The 16,148-nt window shown below is 43.6% G+C and overlaps 3 protein-coding genes across 3 annotated transcripts; 2 read left to right on the top strand and 1 right to left on the bottom strand.

Moving 5' to 3' along the window:
• The first annotated feature begins 1,866 nt into the window (after positions 1 to 1,866).
• On the top strand, positions 1,867 to 4,784 carry LOC138964002 (uncharacterized). Its single transcript, XM_070335875.1, has 3 exons — positions 1,867 to 2,368; positions 2,514 to 2,609; positions 3,220 to 4,784. The coding sequence occupies exons 1-3, from the start codon at positions 1,963 to 1,965 to the stop codon at positions 4,449 to 4,451; spliced, it is 1,734 nt and encodes a 577-aa protein (XP_070191976.1). The 5' UTR covers positions 1,867 to 1,962; the 3' UTR covers positions 4,452 to 4,784.
• Positions 4,785 to 4,900: 116 nt separating this feature from the next.
• On the bottom strand, positions 4,901 to 8,616 carry LOC138964003 (uncharacterized). Its single transcript, XM_070335876.1, has 4 exons — positions 8,116 to 8,616; positions 7,356 to 7,511; positions 7,040 to 7,157; positions 4,901 to 6,427 (listed from the first exon to the last, which is right to left on the bottom strand). Exons 1-4 carry the CDS (start codon positions 8,397 to 8,399, stop codon positions 5,549 to 5,551), a joined length of 1,437 nt encoding a protein of 478 aa, XP_070191977.1. The 5' UTR covers positions 8,400 to 8,616; the 3' UTR covers positions 4,901 to 5,548.
• Positions 8,617 to 9,556: 940 nt separating this feature from the next.
• Positions 9,557 to 13,207, top strand: LOC138964482 (uncharacterized). The gene has a single exon (XM_070336451.1). The coding sequence runs from the start codon at positions 9,557 to 9,559 to the stop codon at positions 13,205 to 13,207; it is 3,651 nt and encodes a 1,216-aa protein (XP_070192552.1).
• The last annotated feature ends 2,941 nt before the right edge of the window (positions 13,208 to 16,148 follow it).

The raw sequence follows: 16,148 nt of genomic DNA, 5'->3' as shown, positions 1-16,148 counted from the left end.
GTGCTTGTTTTTCTGCCTTTTTATGAACTAATTTTAATTGCCAGTTTTAAAGTTTTATAAAAAGGATAAAGACAATCTTGCTGACCGCAATGAGAACCCTTTTTTTGGTATCCTTTTGTGATTTGATATGAAATGTGACTGAACAGCCTGAATTTATTGCGCTTTTTGAAATGAATTCTTGAAATATCATCCTGTCGGCAAATGCGATCATTGGGGTAAAATATAATTTGATTTATTTATTGTTCTTGATATTGATATTGGAACGGATGACTGCTATGTCATTGTAATTTCAGACCATGATTTATTTTTGAATTAAATTGAACACACAGTGAAAATTATACAGTTTGGTAGCATTTTGTTGTGTTTGCTTTGTGGAGTGATCAACTGAACATGTCGACGGTTTGGTGGATTACTTCACCCTTTATTGTAGAACAATTACATGATTTTCACTTGAAACTGGACATTGAATATTTTTTCACCCAAATTGGTTGATTTATCTGAACTTTGAAACGCAATTTTGTTTTCTGAAATTTACCCTTTGATTGCTGCTGCTGACAGTGTTGATTGTTTTTTGTGTCAATGATTTTGTATGAATGATGTTTTTTGCCATGATAATAAATTTGGTCGAAACAGTTTTCGACAGGTTCAACAACCTAATAAACCTCGTTTGCGGAACCAAACCTGTTGGACAAGCCTTCATTTGTGTGACATCGGGCTGAATGGGTGTGAATCCACTGCAACACTGCATTCCCCACACCCTAATAAATGCTTCAGCATCCCAAGCATCTACAGTCGAAAACTACCCAGCAGTCCAACCAACAACGACGCGACGGGTAGCATCAAGGGAGCCCGCCTGCCGCTCGACACGCCTTCTCAACGTGGGGAAGGAGCCATCTCCACCCGGGCTCCAGTGTGGCCGTCACCTTCCACACCCCACTACCTACGTGTGTGTCACCCGACACACCCCCTGAGTGTGGCCTACACCTTCCACACCCCACTACCTACGTGTGTGTCACCCGACACACCCCTGATTCCAGCGTGTACGCCTCCACCTTCGCACACCCCTGCCTTATGTGTGCTCATCGATGTCACCTACACGCCACCTTCTGCCCGCAGACCAACGCTCCCTGCATCGGTGCCAGAGCCTCCCCACGCGTGCTTAGCATCTGCTGACCAGAGCCACTCTACGCAACCGCTCCCTGCGCATGGACCAGAGCCACTCCACCACACCCCGCGGTAACGCTTAGATTAGAAGTCTTCCTCACTCCATTGCCATAAGTGAGTAGAGTATTATCGTTCGATTTAGATACCGCTGACGAGCATAAAAGACGTTCATAGCTGCTGACGAGCATAAAAGACGTTCATAACTCTAGTCAGATCAGTACTAAGTGCATGTTGTGTATCAAGTTCTGTATTCCATCGTGTCGTCTTTACGCTAAACGCATGAAATGTGATAATTAGACTGAAATCATATTGACATAATTTCACGATTATCATTATTGATCAGTGAAGACTGAAGTGGAGTATTTTTCACTTTTTCATTTGCTTTGAATCGGCCTTCGCTAGATTAACATGTGCTGAGACTTTACTGACAGATTGAATTTGTTAAGATATTGTTCTTCGATCGAAAATAGACTTTTAGTACTAAAGGCTTGTTTTTCCATTAGAACACAGATAGCTCTTGGAACCCTTTTGCCACTTTATTGTGTCGAGCGCACATAATCGTGCTTGATCATAAATTTTGGCTTTGACTTGATAACTTTCCCTTTTTTGTTCGCTTCTTTTTTCAAAATTTTCTTACCATAGCTCATTTAGTTGAACTTGGGCCGTTTGTTTTTTGTCTTGGGTCACACAACTGTGCGATATTGTTCAGCCTCCGCTTCAATAGGCCTCTTTCCGCGGCCTTGAGAGTTGACCTTCCACTTCCGCTTTCGGGCAAAGTGTCGTGGCGGGCGGTAAGAGATGGTCAACAAAACGTGTGCGTATGGACTGTGCAAAAGCGACTCAAGGCATTATGGCCGGCCGAAGATGGAAGGAGTCGCTTTCATTTATTTTCCTCAGCCAAGAAAGGATAAAGAGAAATGTAAACGGTGGGTGAGAGCGTGCGGCCGGCCAGCAGAAGGCGCCGGTTGTTTCACCGAGGATTCCGTGACGAAAGACACCTATATTTGTTCCAAACATTTTGTAGCGGGGAATGGACCAACGCCAATTCATCCTGATCCAGTACCAGCTCTGGCATCAGAAGTGGAAAAAATAGCATTTGAAAAGAAAAAAAAGCGGCCATGCCCTAAAGAACGACAGTATGCCAGAGCTTCTGGCAGCAAGAAACCGGCCAGATCAAACCCGTCTGCAGTGCTCACACCGACAGGTGAGGCTTTTATTTTTCTGTATTAATTTCATAACTGTTTACTAGCATGCTAGGTTAGTCCACATTTGCGAGTTAATGGCAGTTTATTTAGGGTATTTCATATTGCATGATGTTTATGGTTGTTCTTTGTTTTGTGTGTTTTCAGAATCTGTGGTGACTGGTAGGCCTACTGCCAGTGACATCGGTGTTTTTAGCAGCAAGAAGTCCAGATCTGAATCATCTGCAGTGCTTTCACCGACAGGTCAGGATTATATGGCATCTATTATTTGTCTGTGTTTGTTTGAAGGCCTGTATAAATTAGTATGCTCAAATGGGGCCGTCAAATAGTTAGTGATTTTCAAGAAAACCCATGATCAACACAGATTAGCCTAGGACTAACCTTTCCGAGGAGAAAAACAAAGTCAAACTGTCCTCTTTTTGGCTCACGTAAAAGTAGCCTATGCGATGCTAACTTTTGTCTGTCTGTGCGTGCGTGCGTGCGTGCGTGCGTATGTATGTATCATTGTATGTATGTATGTGTGTGTGTATGTCTGGTATTTTGAGCGGGCCGAGACTAGTTGGCAGTCGTGTCCCTGTAAGTAGGCTACATGCAGACAGATCTAGAGTCGCACTTTCTTGCACAGTGTCACCTATGCTTACTGTGTGTGTGTGTATGTGTGACGGAGTGATTGAGTTTGTGTTACTGTTTGTCGATTTCTTACGTGAGCCTTGAAGGCTTCGCCTCTTGTTTTTTTTTACTGTGAACTGCCGCTGCGATTGTGCACTGTGGCAAGTCAGTGTCAGTTCGTTCAATAGGCCTAGTCATATATTGCATGATAATCATAGTTGTTCTTTGTTTTGTGTGTGTTCAGAACCTGTGGTGACCAGTAATACCAGTGCCACTGCTGGACAAGGGGAGCAAGTAAGTGATGTCACGTCATACCAGGAACAGAATGTCACACCAACCAAGGAGCCCATCAACAGAGCAGCTCCAAGGACACCATTTCTCTTGCGACACGTGCTGCAAAGGGAACCAAACCTCAAGAAGCAGCTGATGACAACAACAGGAACACAGACCGACCTGACATCTTCACCGAGATTTAGTGCAGGCGATGTTGTTTTTAATGAACTCAGCGATGACGATCTCATGGGCAGTCTCAAACAGCTGAAAAGGACCTTGTTCAAAGCTAGCGTGTTCAGGGATGACCAGACGTGTAAATTTTACACGGGTCTCACTGTGGTGGGGTTTGGACTTCTTCTTAACTTTGTCAGTAATGTTGCCTCCAGGATGACATACTGGAGGGGTGAAGAGACTGGCCCTGATGGCGTTGTCCCCAACCGCCGAGACCAGACGGGGACACAGAGACTTCTGACTTTAAAGGAAGAACTTCTTGTTGTCTTGGTGCGTCTTCGACGTGCACTAGAGGTAAACATGCTGAGTGACTTGATGGGTGTGTCCTCATCATTGGTAAGCAGGATTTTCATTACGTGGATTCATATGCTATCACGGGAACTTTGCTTTCTGATCAAATGGCCAACACGAGCACGTGTTCTTTCCAGACTGCCTCGAGCATTTAGATTTTTCCCCAAAACACGTGTGATTATTGATTGCACAGAGTTTCAGCTTCAGAAACCCTCACTACCTTCGGTGCAGAGAAAAACTTATTCCAGTTACAAACACAGGAATACCGCTAAGTGTCTTGTTGGCGTTACACCGCGTGGGGCATTTAGTTTTGTGTCTGATATATGGACAGGGTCCATATCTGACAGAAAAATTGTTGAGATGTCTGGTTTTCTGGAGATGCTAGAGGCTGGAGATGATGTAATGGCCGACAGGGGTTTTCTAATTAGGGACCTTGTCACGCTGCGTAAAGCCACCCTAAACATCCCACCCTTTGCTCATGGCAGACAAATGGCAAAATCAGCAGTGACAAAAACGCGTAGGATAGCTGCTGTTCGAATCCACGTAGAGCGGGCCATCGGCCGTCTTAAGCAGTTTCGGCTTCTTAGCGAGACCATTCCAGCACCCCTGAATCCTCTGGTCCACATGTGTGTCACTGTAGCTGCGGCTTTGTGTAATCTTGAGAAACCACTGTGTCGGTAAAATCAGAAGCGTTGTCTGGAAAGCACACTAGACTTTGATCATGCACCAGAACCAGTAGCCGTGACTCGTACCCAGACAAAATATACTGGAGCCCAGCCTTGAAACGTACTACATGTACAGTGAAACCTGTGAACAGCACACCTACGAATAGCAACAATCCTGTGAATAACAACATGTCCATGTGGACAGATTTTTGCCCTGGTTTTCGGTCCAAGAGTCCCTGTGATGCAGTTGTAAAGTGCTTTATTGTGAACTATTTTTTGTGTTTAGGCAACAACAAAAAAATAGGTGTGGTTACGGTAACATAGCCAAAAAAAATAGGGTAGGAAGGTAGGCAATTTTTTTTTTAATCTTTTTTTTAATGTGTACAAATTAAACCTACTTGACAGGGAAATAAGTGTGCGACTCGGGCGCTTTCGCTTTCATGGCGTTTTTTGCACTCGGTTTCTTGTGTGTGTTTCTTTTTTTTTGACAAATGTAATAAAAAGTTATAGGGTTGGCCCCTAAAAATAGGGTAGGTCGGGTTACCGTAACCACACCTATTTTTTTTTTAGGCCTTATATTAATTTATGCTTTCAGTTTTAACTTTAGTTTAGAGTACAGTGTATTGCGCTATATTAAATGGTGTATTATTAAATTCGGATCAGATTAAATACTGAAAAAATAATAAAACAAAAGCAAACTATCACTTGTTTGTTTTCTGTAAAATGTATTGCATACTCAGGTCAGGATTTCAGATGTACACATGCATAAACAAAATCTACGACTAAACACTCTTTCACTGCTTACGCTACACTACATAATTATACATTTATCGCTACAATGGAGTTTTCATGTTGTTTTTTTACCAAATCGCTCAAACAAACAAAAACAGCGAAATACATAGTAAAATTAGTGTGATGCTGTTGTGCAGCTCACAGGGAGCTTTATTTACTTTCTGCTGCAGAGACTGAATAAAGCACAACCAGCAGTGTGCTCAACAATCAAGTCTATAATTATAGTGAATCTGAATGCAAACACCGCTCAAAAAGAACAATCAATTCATTTTCTTTATGAATGCAATCATTACCAAGGGTTACACAGACTGGTCACAAATTTCAGGCTTTAACACACAATAATGCAGGGCAAATTTGGGATTTGTAAAAATCTTCTGCCTTCCGGACAAATTCCACAGCAAACTTCTCACTGTACTGCACAGGGACAATGATAATCCCTTTTGTTGTGTAAATCACCAAATCACACTCACTCAGACCATACACGAACAGCTGTGTTTGTATTTGGTGAAAGTACTGAGACCTTTCATTGAGACTCCAGCTCCCATTGTCTACGTTCAGCTCGCAACCTCTCTGCCTTGCGGCATCTTTGGGTGACAGCTCTCTTAGTGCATACGGACATTTGATTTCTATCAACTTCTCACTGTGACCAGTACAAGAGCATGATACAAGACCATCTACTGAGCATCCCAAGAAGGGTTTTCTACTGGAAATCTGTAACCCTCTTTCACTGAGTGTAAAGTTTTTATGCTTTTTTTTCTCCACGCGACAATAGTGCTCTCTTGCTTTTTTCTCTTTCTTCCTTCCCCAAGCCAAAGCTGGAGTGTCAAAGTCTGTCTGTTTCCCCAGGATGTGATCTACTAATTTTGTACAGTCCGTGTCGGGCTTCCCACACAGGGTGGTGTGTCTAGAACAGACGCGCTTCATGTCGGAGGCAGTCACACGGCCCTGCCTCATAACGTACCACAGCGGATTGTTATTCTGTCCGCGAGTTGCTTTCTCAATCCGCTGCAGCGTCTCTTGCTCTGAACACAGAGCATCAACAACACAATCAAAGTCACGATCTGTGTCGCCTTGTGAAGTGATATCCTTGGTCCTTGCTGCAACAGAATGCTGCAGAAGCTGTTCATCTGCATCAGTGGTCTCACTTGGATCCTGGCTACTGTCAACCAAGCACTCTAGCACTGCAGCATCGGGCAGCTCCTGCGAGACAACAGAATACACAAATATAATTTATATTATATTTTTAATTGTTTAAAATAACTGTGGAACAAACAACAGTATAATCACAAACCCTGCAGTACAAGTAATAACCATGTTCCAACCCTTCAACACCCCCCCCCCCCCCCCCCCCCCAAAACCCAGAAGCAAACATCAACATGCACTAATATTACAAAAGTTACAACTAGTATTACTAAACAAGCCTTGTAACCAATTATAGTCAATTTTGTAGCATTAATAGTAATACGAGCAAAAGTCAAACCCCTTCTTTATCCTCTGTAAACGTCATGTGTCTCAGATTACCTCCCTTCACAGCCTAATTTACCCATTAGGCGTCATACTCATAGCCCTCAAACATGTTCTCAGATTTGATTTTAGACCCGTGGAATGCTGGGTAGGAAATTTCTACCTCAGTTTTAGAGAATGTTAAAAATAGCGATGGGAATCACCCTCTGTTTGGCTGACGTAACTTCTACCACCACACGTTTAAAAACTGAAGCCCGTTTCATACTTTTGTGATGATGCACTTTTGTACAAGTGAATCCAATATGTTGTCTGCTTCGCCTGACAACATAACTAGAGATGCAACTGTACCTTGGAAAGTAATTCAGCAAACAAGGCTTCCTTCTCAGCAGTATGCACTCTGTCTTCATAAGCCCGTGGATCAAAGTTGTCTGCAGACGGAAGCTTACGAGGAACTCTGTTATCATACCTGCAAGTAAGGAAAATGAATGTGTATATGTGTACATGTATGCATTTACTTTCTTCACCTTCCTATATTATGCATACATAACATACATGTGCAAATGTTTAAGCTAACCAGTGTCTGTCTGCACACAGCAACCAGCCACGCTTTACAAAACCACAATGTGACTAAAACACAAAGGATGTTATTATTATATTAACCTACCTGGCTTTAATCTGGGGCAGCATGTTCAGCCTTTCAGCTTCTTCACAGGCAGTGTTGCGCCTCACCCAGACAGCAGGTCCATCTGTGACTGACTTCACCTCATGGTCTTCTATAGCATACAAAGCTGCTGCAATATGTCTGCATGCACCATCAGATCTGCAAAATGAAATGGATAATATAATTTAACCATTTTACAATGTTGGTGTTCTATTTATTGTTTTTAATTTTAGCAGCGTAATGTTAAATCATTACAGTAACTTGAGTAGATCTATTCAGTACATACTACAATGAAGGCTGCTACAAATTCATGCATGGATACTACGATTGCAAGAACCCACTGGAGCTGAATAGCCTTTGTAATACCCGTGGACATCAGTTCAAGCTCAAGAAGAAACAATGCAGAACAGCTCTCCGACAATCTTTCTTCACGAACAGAATCATAGACACGTGGAACTCCTTGGACAAGAATGTGGTAGAAGCGCCGACAATGAACAGTTTCAAAAAGCGCTTGGACAATGCACTGAAAGATTATATGTATAGCCCAAATGTCAGTATGCCTCTCACTACACCAGCCAAGAAAAAGTTGATAGAATAGGCCACGGTCAAAGAAGATCGTGTAGGTTACCTAGCCCAAAGTTAGGCTAGGATAGCAACTGATCAAAAGATCAGACAAAGGCTTAACAGCCTAAGTACCAGTCTCATAACATAACATAACATAACATAACATAACATAACAAGATCAGTTGAGTAGGCTACATACCCTGCAGGACACTGACAATAAGCCAAGTGGATGTCCCCATCACGATCAGCGATGATCCACAGCTTGTATGCATCTGTCAAGATGTAGGTCTTCTGTCGTTGTGTAGGCTTTACACGGGACTGGTAGCAGCAAAACCTTTCGTTGTTCCAGCACTTGAGTTCCAAAACATGGCCATCGTGAAAAAGTCTGTAATCTTCGTAGCTTTTGTACGCCTTTGTCGCTTTCTTATCGAAGTCAGTCCTACTGTCGATCAGATAGTTGAAAACGTCGATCAGGCCTATCATTGGTGTCGAACTAAAATCATCAGAAAACGGTAGCGTGAAGGGGTCAAGAACCGGAAAATTCAAGCCCTGTAGACTTGATTTGACCTGGCTGGCCACGTCAACGTTGGACGAATCAGGGTCAATTTCAAGCGATAATCCGCTGGCGCAGGTGGCAAGTCGGACCAAAGATTGTTTGCAATAACCCGTGGCACTAATCCCCCTTGCTTTGAGGTATTCCCGAAGAGATTCACAGTTTAATTTAGAAAAGTCCCGTCCACTGTCGCTATGAGCAGCCATTGTTTTCGGGAAGACTTTTGCCCGAAGTCAGGGGAAATAACTCACAACTTATACTTTTTTTAGGGCTGTGTTGTCTCCCATTTAGTTGCGGCAAAGGGCCTATTGCATAACTTTTTGGTCGTAACACACTTAGTTGAACTTAGACTTTTGTTTTTGTTTTTGGATCGCACTACTGTGCTTTAAAGTTCAGACTTTGTCCCAATTCTTAACCTTTTTTGATTGTAGCACATCTGGTTAAACTTAGACTTTGCTTCAATTCATAACTTTTTTGATCGTAATACACCTGGCTTAACTTAAACTTTTCGCTTTGCTCTTGGGCGCATAACGTCGCCTTATCACTCAGCGCCTGCTTCAATTCAGAAACTTTTTCATTCGAAACAACTTATGTAGAATAGTAACTCGAACTGCTTAGTCAATCAAGGACTTCGAAATACGAACCTTCTGAAAACTTGTTTAATTTTCATAAATTTCTTTTTTGATTACTTTAAAAAGGGAAGAAAAAATTTGTTTGATTAGTGATTCGAATAAGCCTCCTATGAACAGTTGTAAACCTGGCATAGCTCACTAGTGGTCGTACTCAGGACCGCCTTTGATAAATTAGCGTGCTTGAAATTTATTTGAGCGTAAATCTTCAGCTTTCAGTTTTGTTTTTCTAAAAGGGCTCAACATGTTACCAATCTAGTTGTGAATTAGACTGCCAATTTAGACATTCACTTTCAGCGTCTTCCCTGTTTGTCTTGTCTTGTGACGTTTGAGTATTCAAGTAATCTCCTCTTGTGCACTTGCTGTTTCTGTTTGTGAGTTGTCCACTTTGTGACTAACAACGTCCCCTTACATTTTGGTTTCGATTATTGGGAGTTTCGATTTTCTATTCGCGCATCATGTCGGACAGAGCCGCGCGACCGAAACGCGTTCAAAAGCCTACACGCAAAGGTCTAGAGTGGCAGTTGGAACATACTGCGTTCTCGCAACTTAGTCGCAACAACAGGGACGTGGGCCGCCTTCTCCAAAACGACAACTTGTCCATTGAGCAACTGACGTCTTGTATGTCCTCTCTTAAAAAGGACATGGACTCATTGTACGCAAAATTTGTCGACATTCGGTCAGTCGACCCTCAGTACGTAATGCCAAGACATTGCGATGACTCGCTAAAAAGGGCGTCAGTGCTTGTATCTGAAATTGAGTCCTTGCTGCCACCCCATGTCTCTGAGCACTTGCAGACCCACCAAAGTTTTGATGCGGAAGTAGGTAGAGGTGAACCTGCCCTGACGTTTGAGGACGCCTCGCGCTATTCCATGGGCTGCAAGCTTGCATTGTCAAAACTTATACAGAGTTGCGAGAGCGCAGAGGCGGAGATACGGAGTGGCCTTTTTTCCGGGGCCGTATCCCTGACACTCCCATCTCTTAGACAACATGAGCATACACTTCGCGAGGAAATAAGTAAGTCAAGGGAGGGTATCGACTCGGATGAGCGAGCCCGATGCGAAAGGGCTTTAGCCCGCTCAGCGGACATCTGCGAACAGTTTTCTCGCGTTTTTACCAGTCAGAGACCCGTTCACCGACCAGATGTTTCCGAATTTTCATCTTTTGCGCTCGACTCCAGGGGCTTGGGTCTGCAGGTCAAGATGGAAGACTCCTCTCTTTTGGCGGCAGCCTTTGAAGCAGATCTGGATAAAACTCCCACGCTTGTTCCGGTTCCAGCCCCCCTGCATGTAGGTTTAGTCCCCACCTCAAAGCCAGAGAGCAGCCTGAAGGAAGCGAAGCTGATCCATTCCAGGCCGAGTTCTTTGCCTCCGATAGCTCCACCAGCCCTTCCTCCTACACTAAGGGGCAAAGCAAGTTCCTGTTTGGACGTAAGAAGCAGACTCTCCTCCTTGCCAGCTCGTGTTGGTCCACGCTCTGCCAGGTCGAGCGTGGGATCCTTTTCGTCATCGTCCAGGCAGGTTTCTGTATCAAGTAAGCTGGCGGCGGATGACGGCGAGGTATTAGTTTCTGCCAGCCAGGCCGGCAACATTGCAGACGACAAGGCTGCCGCTGTTAGACTGGCGTTAGCCAAGCACCAGGTCCAGACTGCGATGTTTCTTGGGAAAGAGAACCTGAGACTACAGGAGATGACGTGGGATGTAGAGACGAGCGATGAGATTCGCCACATCGAAAGAGAGATGGAGAAAGAGCAGCTGCAGACGAGTCTGGAGAGCATCCAGGATTCGAAGGCCAAAGAGCTCAACAGAACGGTTCAGGAAATCCAGGAAAGAGAAGAGAAAGAGCAAAAGGAGTTAGAATCAAAGAGAAAGAAATTCCTAGAAGAACTAGAAGAGGCAGAGATGCAAAGAAAAAGAGAGCGTGAAGAGGAGGAACACAGACTGCAGGTTCAGATGCGTAGGAGGGAGGAAGAGTTCCTGAAACAGCAGGAAGAAACGAAACAATTCCTGAAGAAACAGAGAGAGGAAGAACTGAGGATTCGACAGCAGGAAATACTGAGACAGGAAGAAGAAGCGAGAAGAAACCTGCAAGAAGTTCGAAAACAAAGAGAGATAGAAAGGCTGCAGAAAGAGAGAGAGGAAAGGCGAAGGGAAGCAACCTTGAGAACAAACCTGGAAGTGATGGAGGAAATCGCGAACTGTGAAAGGAAGCAGCTCATTGTGAACGCTATCGCTCCTGAAGAGTCAGAGGCCGACAGTTTGTTGAGGTCCCTACGACAAGTCACGCCAACCGATCTGCTTGGACGGGCATCGTACTTAGATCAAGAGAATCCAAGCTCAAGAATGATCATCACAGACCCAGCGGAGATCGACGACCCTAATCGGCGACCCCAAGACATGACAGTGAAGGCTGAGAGGAGGGACAGCCAGAGGGTAGTCCCCATCCCAGCCCTTGTGAAGAAGACAGATACAGAAGAAAGAAACCTGTCCAAGGGCCAGTTGGACAATGCTGTCAGCAGCTGGAACACCCAAGATTATCCTTTCTTCAAGCCAGACAGACACGTTTGCATCCAAGAGCCCTCCAAGGTGAAAGATTCGTGGCGATGGAATGAAGTACAAAAACCTAGAAGTGAACCAAACACTGAAGAGACCACCCTTAAGCGAACGGCCGGTGCTTCCCTGAACTGGTCCTCACCTGTGATGTCGAAGACCAACGCCATTGCAGAAGATCCAAGAAATAGAACGGAGGGAGAGACACAACCCAACCCTGTTAGCCGTGAACGCCGCAGATTCTTACCCTCGGCGATTGATGATCGCCCTGAAACTGCGATCGAGAGTGAGATCCCACATGGACAGCCAAAGACCCATGCTCCAAACCAAGAGAGAACGCCTCAGGAAGAGCTCAGACCAGCCTACTTCAAACCCTCCATGCCTACGTCTCATTCCATGAGGTCTTTGGATTTTTCCGCATCAACAGATATTCCTCCTCTGCCAACAGAAACATTCCTGTCAATGCTAAACCGGACCCTTAGGATGTCCAAGACGCCACCTCCGGTACCACTGACCTTCACAGGCAAGCCCATGGAGTACGTGTCCTGGAGAAGATCGATTACGCATCTGATAGACCAAGATGTAACAGAGGCTGAAAAACTTACCTACCTACAACAGTTTACCTCGGAAGCAGTCAGACAGTCTGTGAAAGCCTACTTCCAAGATGACACGGCGGCGTCGAGCGCAAAGATCCTGGAGGAAATGGACAAGCGTTATGGTGATAAGTACGCCCTCTCTCAGCACTACCTCGACGAGCTAAATGAATGGCCGAATATCAAAGAGAGAGACCCCGTGGCGCTCAGGAACTTCTCCGACATGCTGACTCAGACGGCTGTAGTGGCTCTTCACTCCAAGTATCTAGGCTCGCTCAATGAGCCTCGGCAAGTCAAGACCCTGAGCGACAGATTGCCTGAGAGTCATAGTAAGGCTTGGAAAGTGAGAGTCAGCAAGTACAAAGCAGAACATGACAACTACCCCCCCTTTCAGGAATTCGCTGATTTTGTGAAAGCCAGGAGCGAGGTAGAGAATGACCCAGTTTATAGTGCCGCCAGGACTGCGCCAGGAAGCAAAGCTACAAACCCAACGCCTAAAGGCAACGTTTCGAAGACATCCCTAACGACCAGTGCCTGTCAGGATGCTGTGGGGCTGGAAGCGGTCATAGAGAAGATAGAAGAGCTGGACCGGTCTATGAAGACGTTGGCTACCCAGGCAACCCCCACTGTTAACAACCCTAGAGCAGAGGGAACTCCGTCAAAGCACTGCCTGTGCTGCAAGTCACAAGATCACTGGATGAATCATTGCAGTGTGTTCGAAAAACTCTCTCCAGAGGAAAGGATTAGGAAGGTGATCCTTTTGCGACTCTGTTTCCGATGTATGGGACGACACTTGGCGAGCAAGTGCCCCAGAGGATTCAAGTGCAGGGAGTGCGGGGAGGATCACCATTCCATGTTGCATACCCTCGAGTTCAAAACGAAAGCGAGAAAACTCCTGGCAGAGGAGAGAGGACAAAGACAGAGCAAAGGAGCCAGTGGAGATTTTCTCCCAGTTGAAGAACAATAGGCGTGAATTTAACTTACGAAGGATCTGACTCCGTCGATCAGATCTTTAGCAAAATTGAAGACAACTACAGTTCGACTCCTTCGATCGGACCTGTGGTTAAGATAGTTTTTCGGAGATACCTGAAAGTTCTGGCTTCCTCAAGCAGTTCTTTGGTATATACTTTTTGGAACACTGCAAGTGACGTGTCTGAAGTTCTGATTTCTCCGATCAGATCTTTAGCGTACTTGGTGCCTGAATTTCTGACTCCTTCGATCAGATCTTTAGCAAAATTGAAGACAAGCACAGTTCGACTCCTTCGATCGGATCTGTGGTTGAGACGTCTTTCGGAGATACCTGAAAGTTCTGGCTTCCCTAAGCAGTTCTTTGGTAGACACCTTTTGGGTCACTGCAAGTGACGTTTGTACATAATTTGGATTCAACTTGGTTGAATAAAGACTTTGTATTGGATTTGGACATGATTTCCTCTTTTTTTTGCGTATGAAAATGAGAGCGAAAGTGTTGTTCGGATATATCCATTTGTATTCCACGTTGCTAACCTCATTTGTATTGTGTTTGTATGTTTTCATATCTTTATGTGTGAATTTGTGACTTTTCCGTTCGAAACTCTGACTACTAAGATCTTGCCAAGTATGCTCCCCTTAGTTTTCCATCCTGGTTGATTTTTTCAGAAGTAGAAGTTAGGGTTTTGGACCGTTCTGTTCGAAGTTTTTTTGTGTGTGTATAAAACAAACCCTTTTTTGTTTTATAGGAGGGAGTGTGCCTGCCGGCATAGCAACCCGCTTTACCCCCCTCTCTCTCTCATCCCCAACCTCCACTCTCTCTCTCCTTGGATCGTAGGCCTTTGCAAAAGTAGGCCTATAGAATCGAAACCTAGAACTTGCTGCTCGACGACACTGCATGTGGTGGCCACACGTGCTTTGCGTGGATCTTGAGATTCTTATGTTGGTTCGCTGCACCGAGATTTATAATGGAGAGACTCGAAGGGAGGTATGGAAATAGTAAAAACCTAAAATTTAGATCAGCGCATATTTTGACCATTAATTGTTTATTTTTAGTAGAAACGGCACCCTTTTTATAACCTCTGGTAGAGAAGTTGTGACCTCGTTTTTTGACATTACGCAAACTTACGTTTTACTAAAAATAGCCGCTCCCCTTCAAGGCCGCTCTCGGTGTCACGCTCTTTCCAAATCGGTCTATTTTTTGTGAGTGAACTCTGTCACGTGAAGAATTCTGAGTCTCTGCATCTAACGAACTTAGAATTCAGTTGGTGTGTCGAGCTGGTAGGCGAAGGGTCGTCCCTTGAAGTTGAATTGTCTGAAGAACCCACTGAAGAATTCGCCGAGAGTAGCAAGAACTTAGAAGAACACACCGAAGATGAAGAAGAAGAATCTCCAGAAGTTATGAAGACTCAGAAGTTATCTCCGTAAACCCGAAGTCTCACAGGCCAGGAATAGGTAAACTTTTACTTTTTACGTTTAGTTTAGCCTTGCAGCCTAGAAATAAAATCCAGTTTTATTAGGCTAGTCTCAAATTGACAGAAAATAGGCTAGAATTTAGTGGTAGAACAGTGTCAAATTGTGGTCAGCATCTTTAGGAATGATGAAAACAAAGGTGTTGAATTTTCTATTGTTTTTGTGCCTTGTAGCGCATAAGTTATGATTTGACTTGTTTTTCAACTAAGTTTGGCACAAGAATGCTTGGCTTCTCTCAAAGTATAAAACCTTGGAATTGGCATAAGAAAAGTTCTGAATTCTCAATTGACCTTTTGAACTTAAAACCCTTTTGAGTCAAGTTTCTTTATAGAAACATTTTTTTGTTTTTGTTTTCTTTGTGATAAATTGTTATTCCTTTTTTGTGCTTGTTTTTCTGCCTTTTTATGAACTAATTTTAATTGCCAGTTTTAAAGTTTTATAAAAAGGATAAAGACAATCTTGCTGACCGCAATGAGAACCCTTTTTTTGGTATCCTTTTGTGATTTGATATGAAATGTGACTGAACAGCCTGAATTTATTGCGCTTTTATTGCGCTTTTTGAAATGAATTTTTGAAATATCATCCTGTCGGCAAATGCGATCATTGGGGTAAAATATAATTTGATTTATTTATTATTCTTGATATTGATATCGGAACGGATGACTGCTATGTCATTGTAATTTCAGACCATGATTTATTTTTGAGTTAAATTGAACACACAGTGAAAATTATACAGTTTGGTAGCACTTTGTTGTGTTTGCTTTGTGGAGTGATCAACTGAACATGTCGACGGTTTGGTGGATTACTTCACCCTTTATTGTAGAACAATTACATGATTTTCACTTGAAACTGGACATTGAATATTTTTTCACCCAAATTGGTTGATTTATCTGAACTTTGAAACGCAATTTCGTTTTCTGAAATTTACCCTTTGATTGCTGCTGCTGCCAGTGTTGATTGTTTTTTGTGTAAATGATTTTGTATGAATGATGTTTTTTGCCATGATAATAAATTTGGTCGAAACAGTTTTCGACAGGTTCAACAACCTAATAAACCTCGTTTGCGGAACCAAACCTGTTGGACAAGCCTTCATTTGTGTGACATCGGGCTGAATGGGTGTGAATCCACTGCAACACTGCATTTCCCACACCCTAATAAATGCTTCAGCATCCCAAGCATCTACACAGGGCTTTTCCCATCGTTGCGGGGATGTATAAATTAAGCTTCCTGCAAAGTTTTAGGTTTGAAGTCCTTACCAATTACGAGAAATAATTAATTCTTTGTTGCATTGTTTAGCAACAGTTCTCCAAGACTTGGGCTATTTTTAGACCGTTGACGTCACTTCGTTACGTTTCGTAAACCAAAGATGGCGTTTGAGACTTTTCTGTTTACATTCGACACTATCAACACCACTTTGCAATACTGAAATAATTTTTTTCTGTGTTCAAAAGCTACAGCCAATCGTTATT

This window comes from Littorina saxatilis, linkage group LG4, assembly GCF_037325665.1.
Source record: "Littorina saxatilis isolate snail1 linkage group LG4, US_GU_Lsax_2.0, whole genome shotgun sequence".
Classification (NCBI taxonomy): domain Eukaryota; kingdom Metazoa; phylum Mollusca; class Gastropoda; order Littorinimorpha; family Littorinidae; genus Littorina; species Littorina saxatilis.
This window is presented reverse-complemented; position numbering and strand designations above follow the sequence as displayed.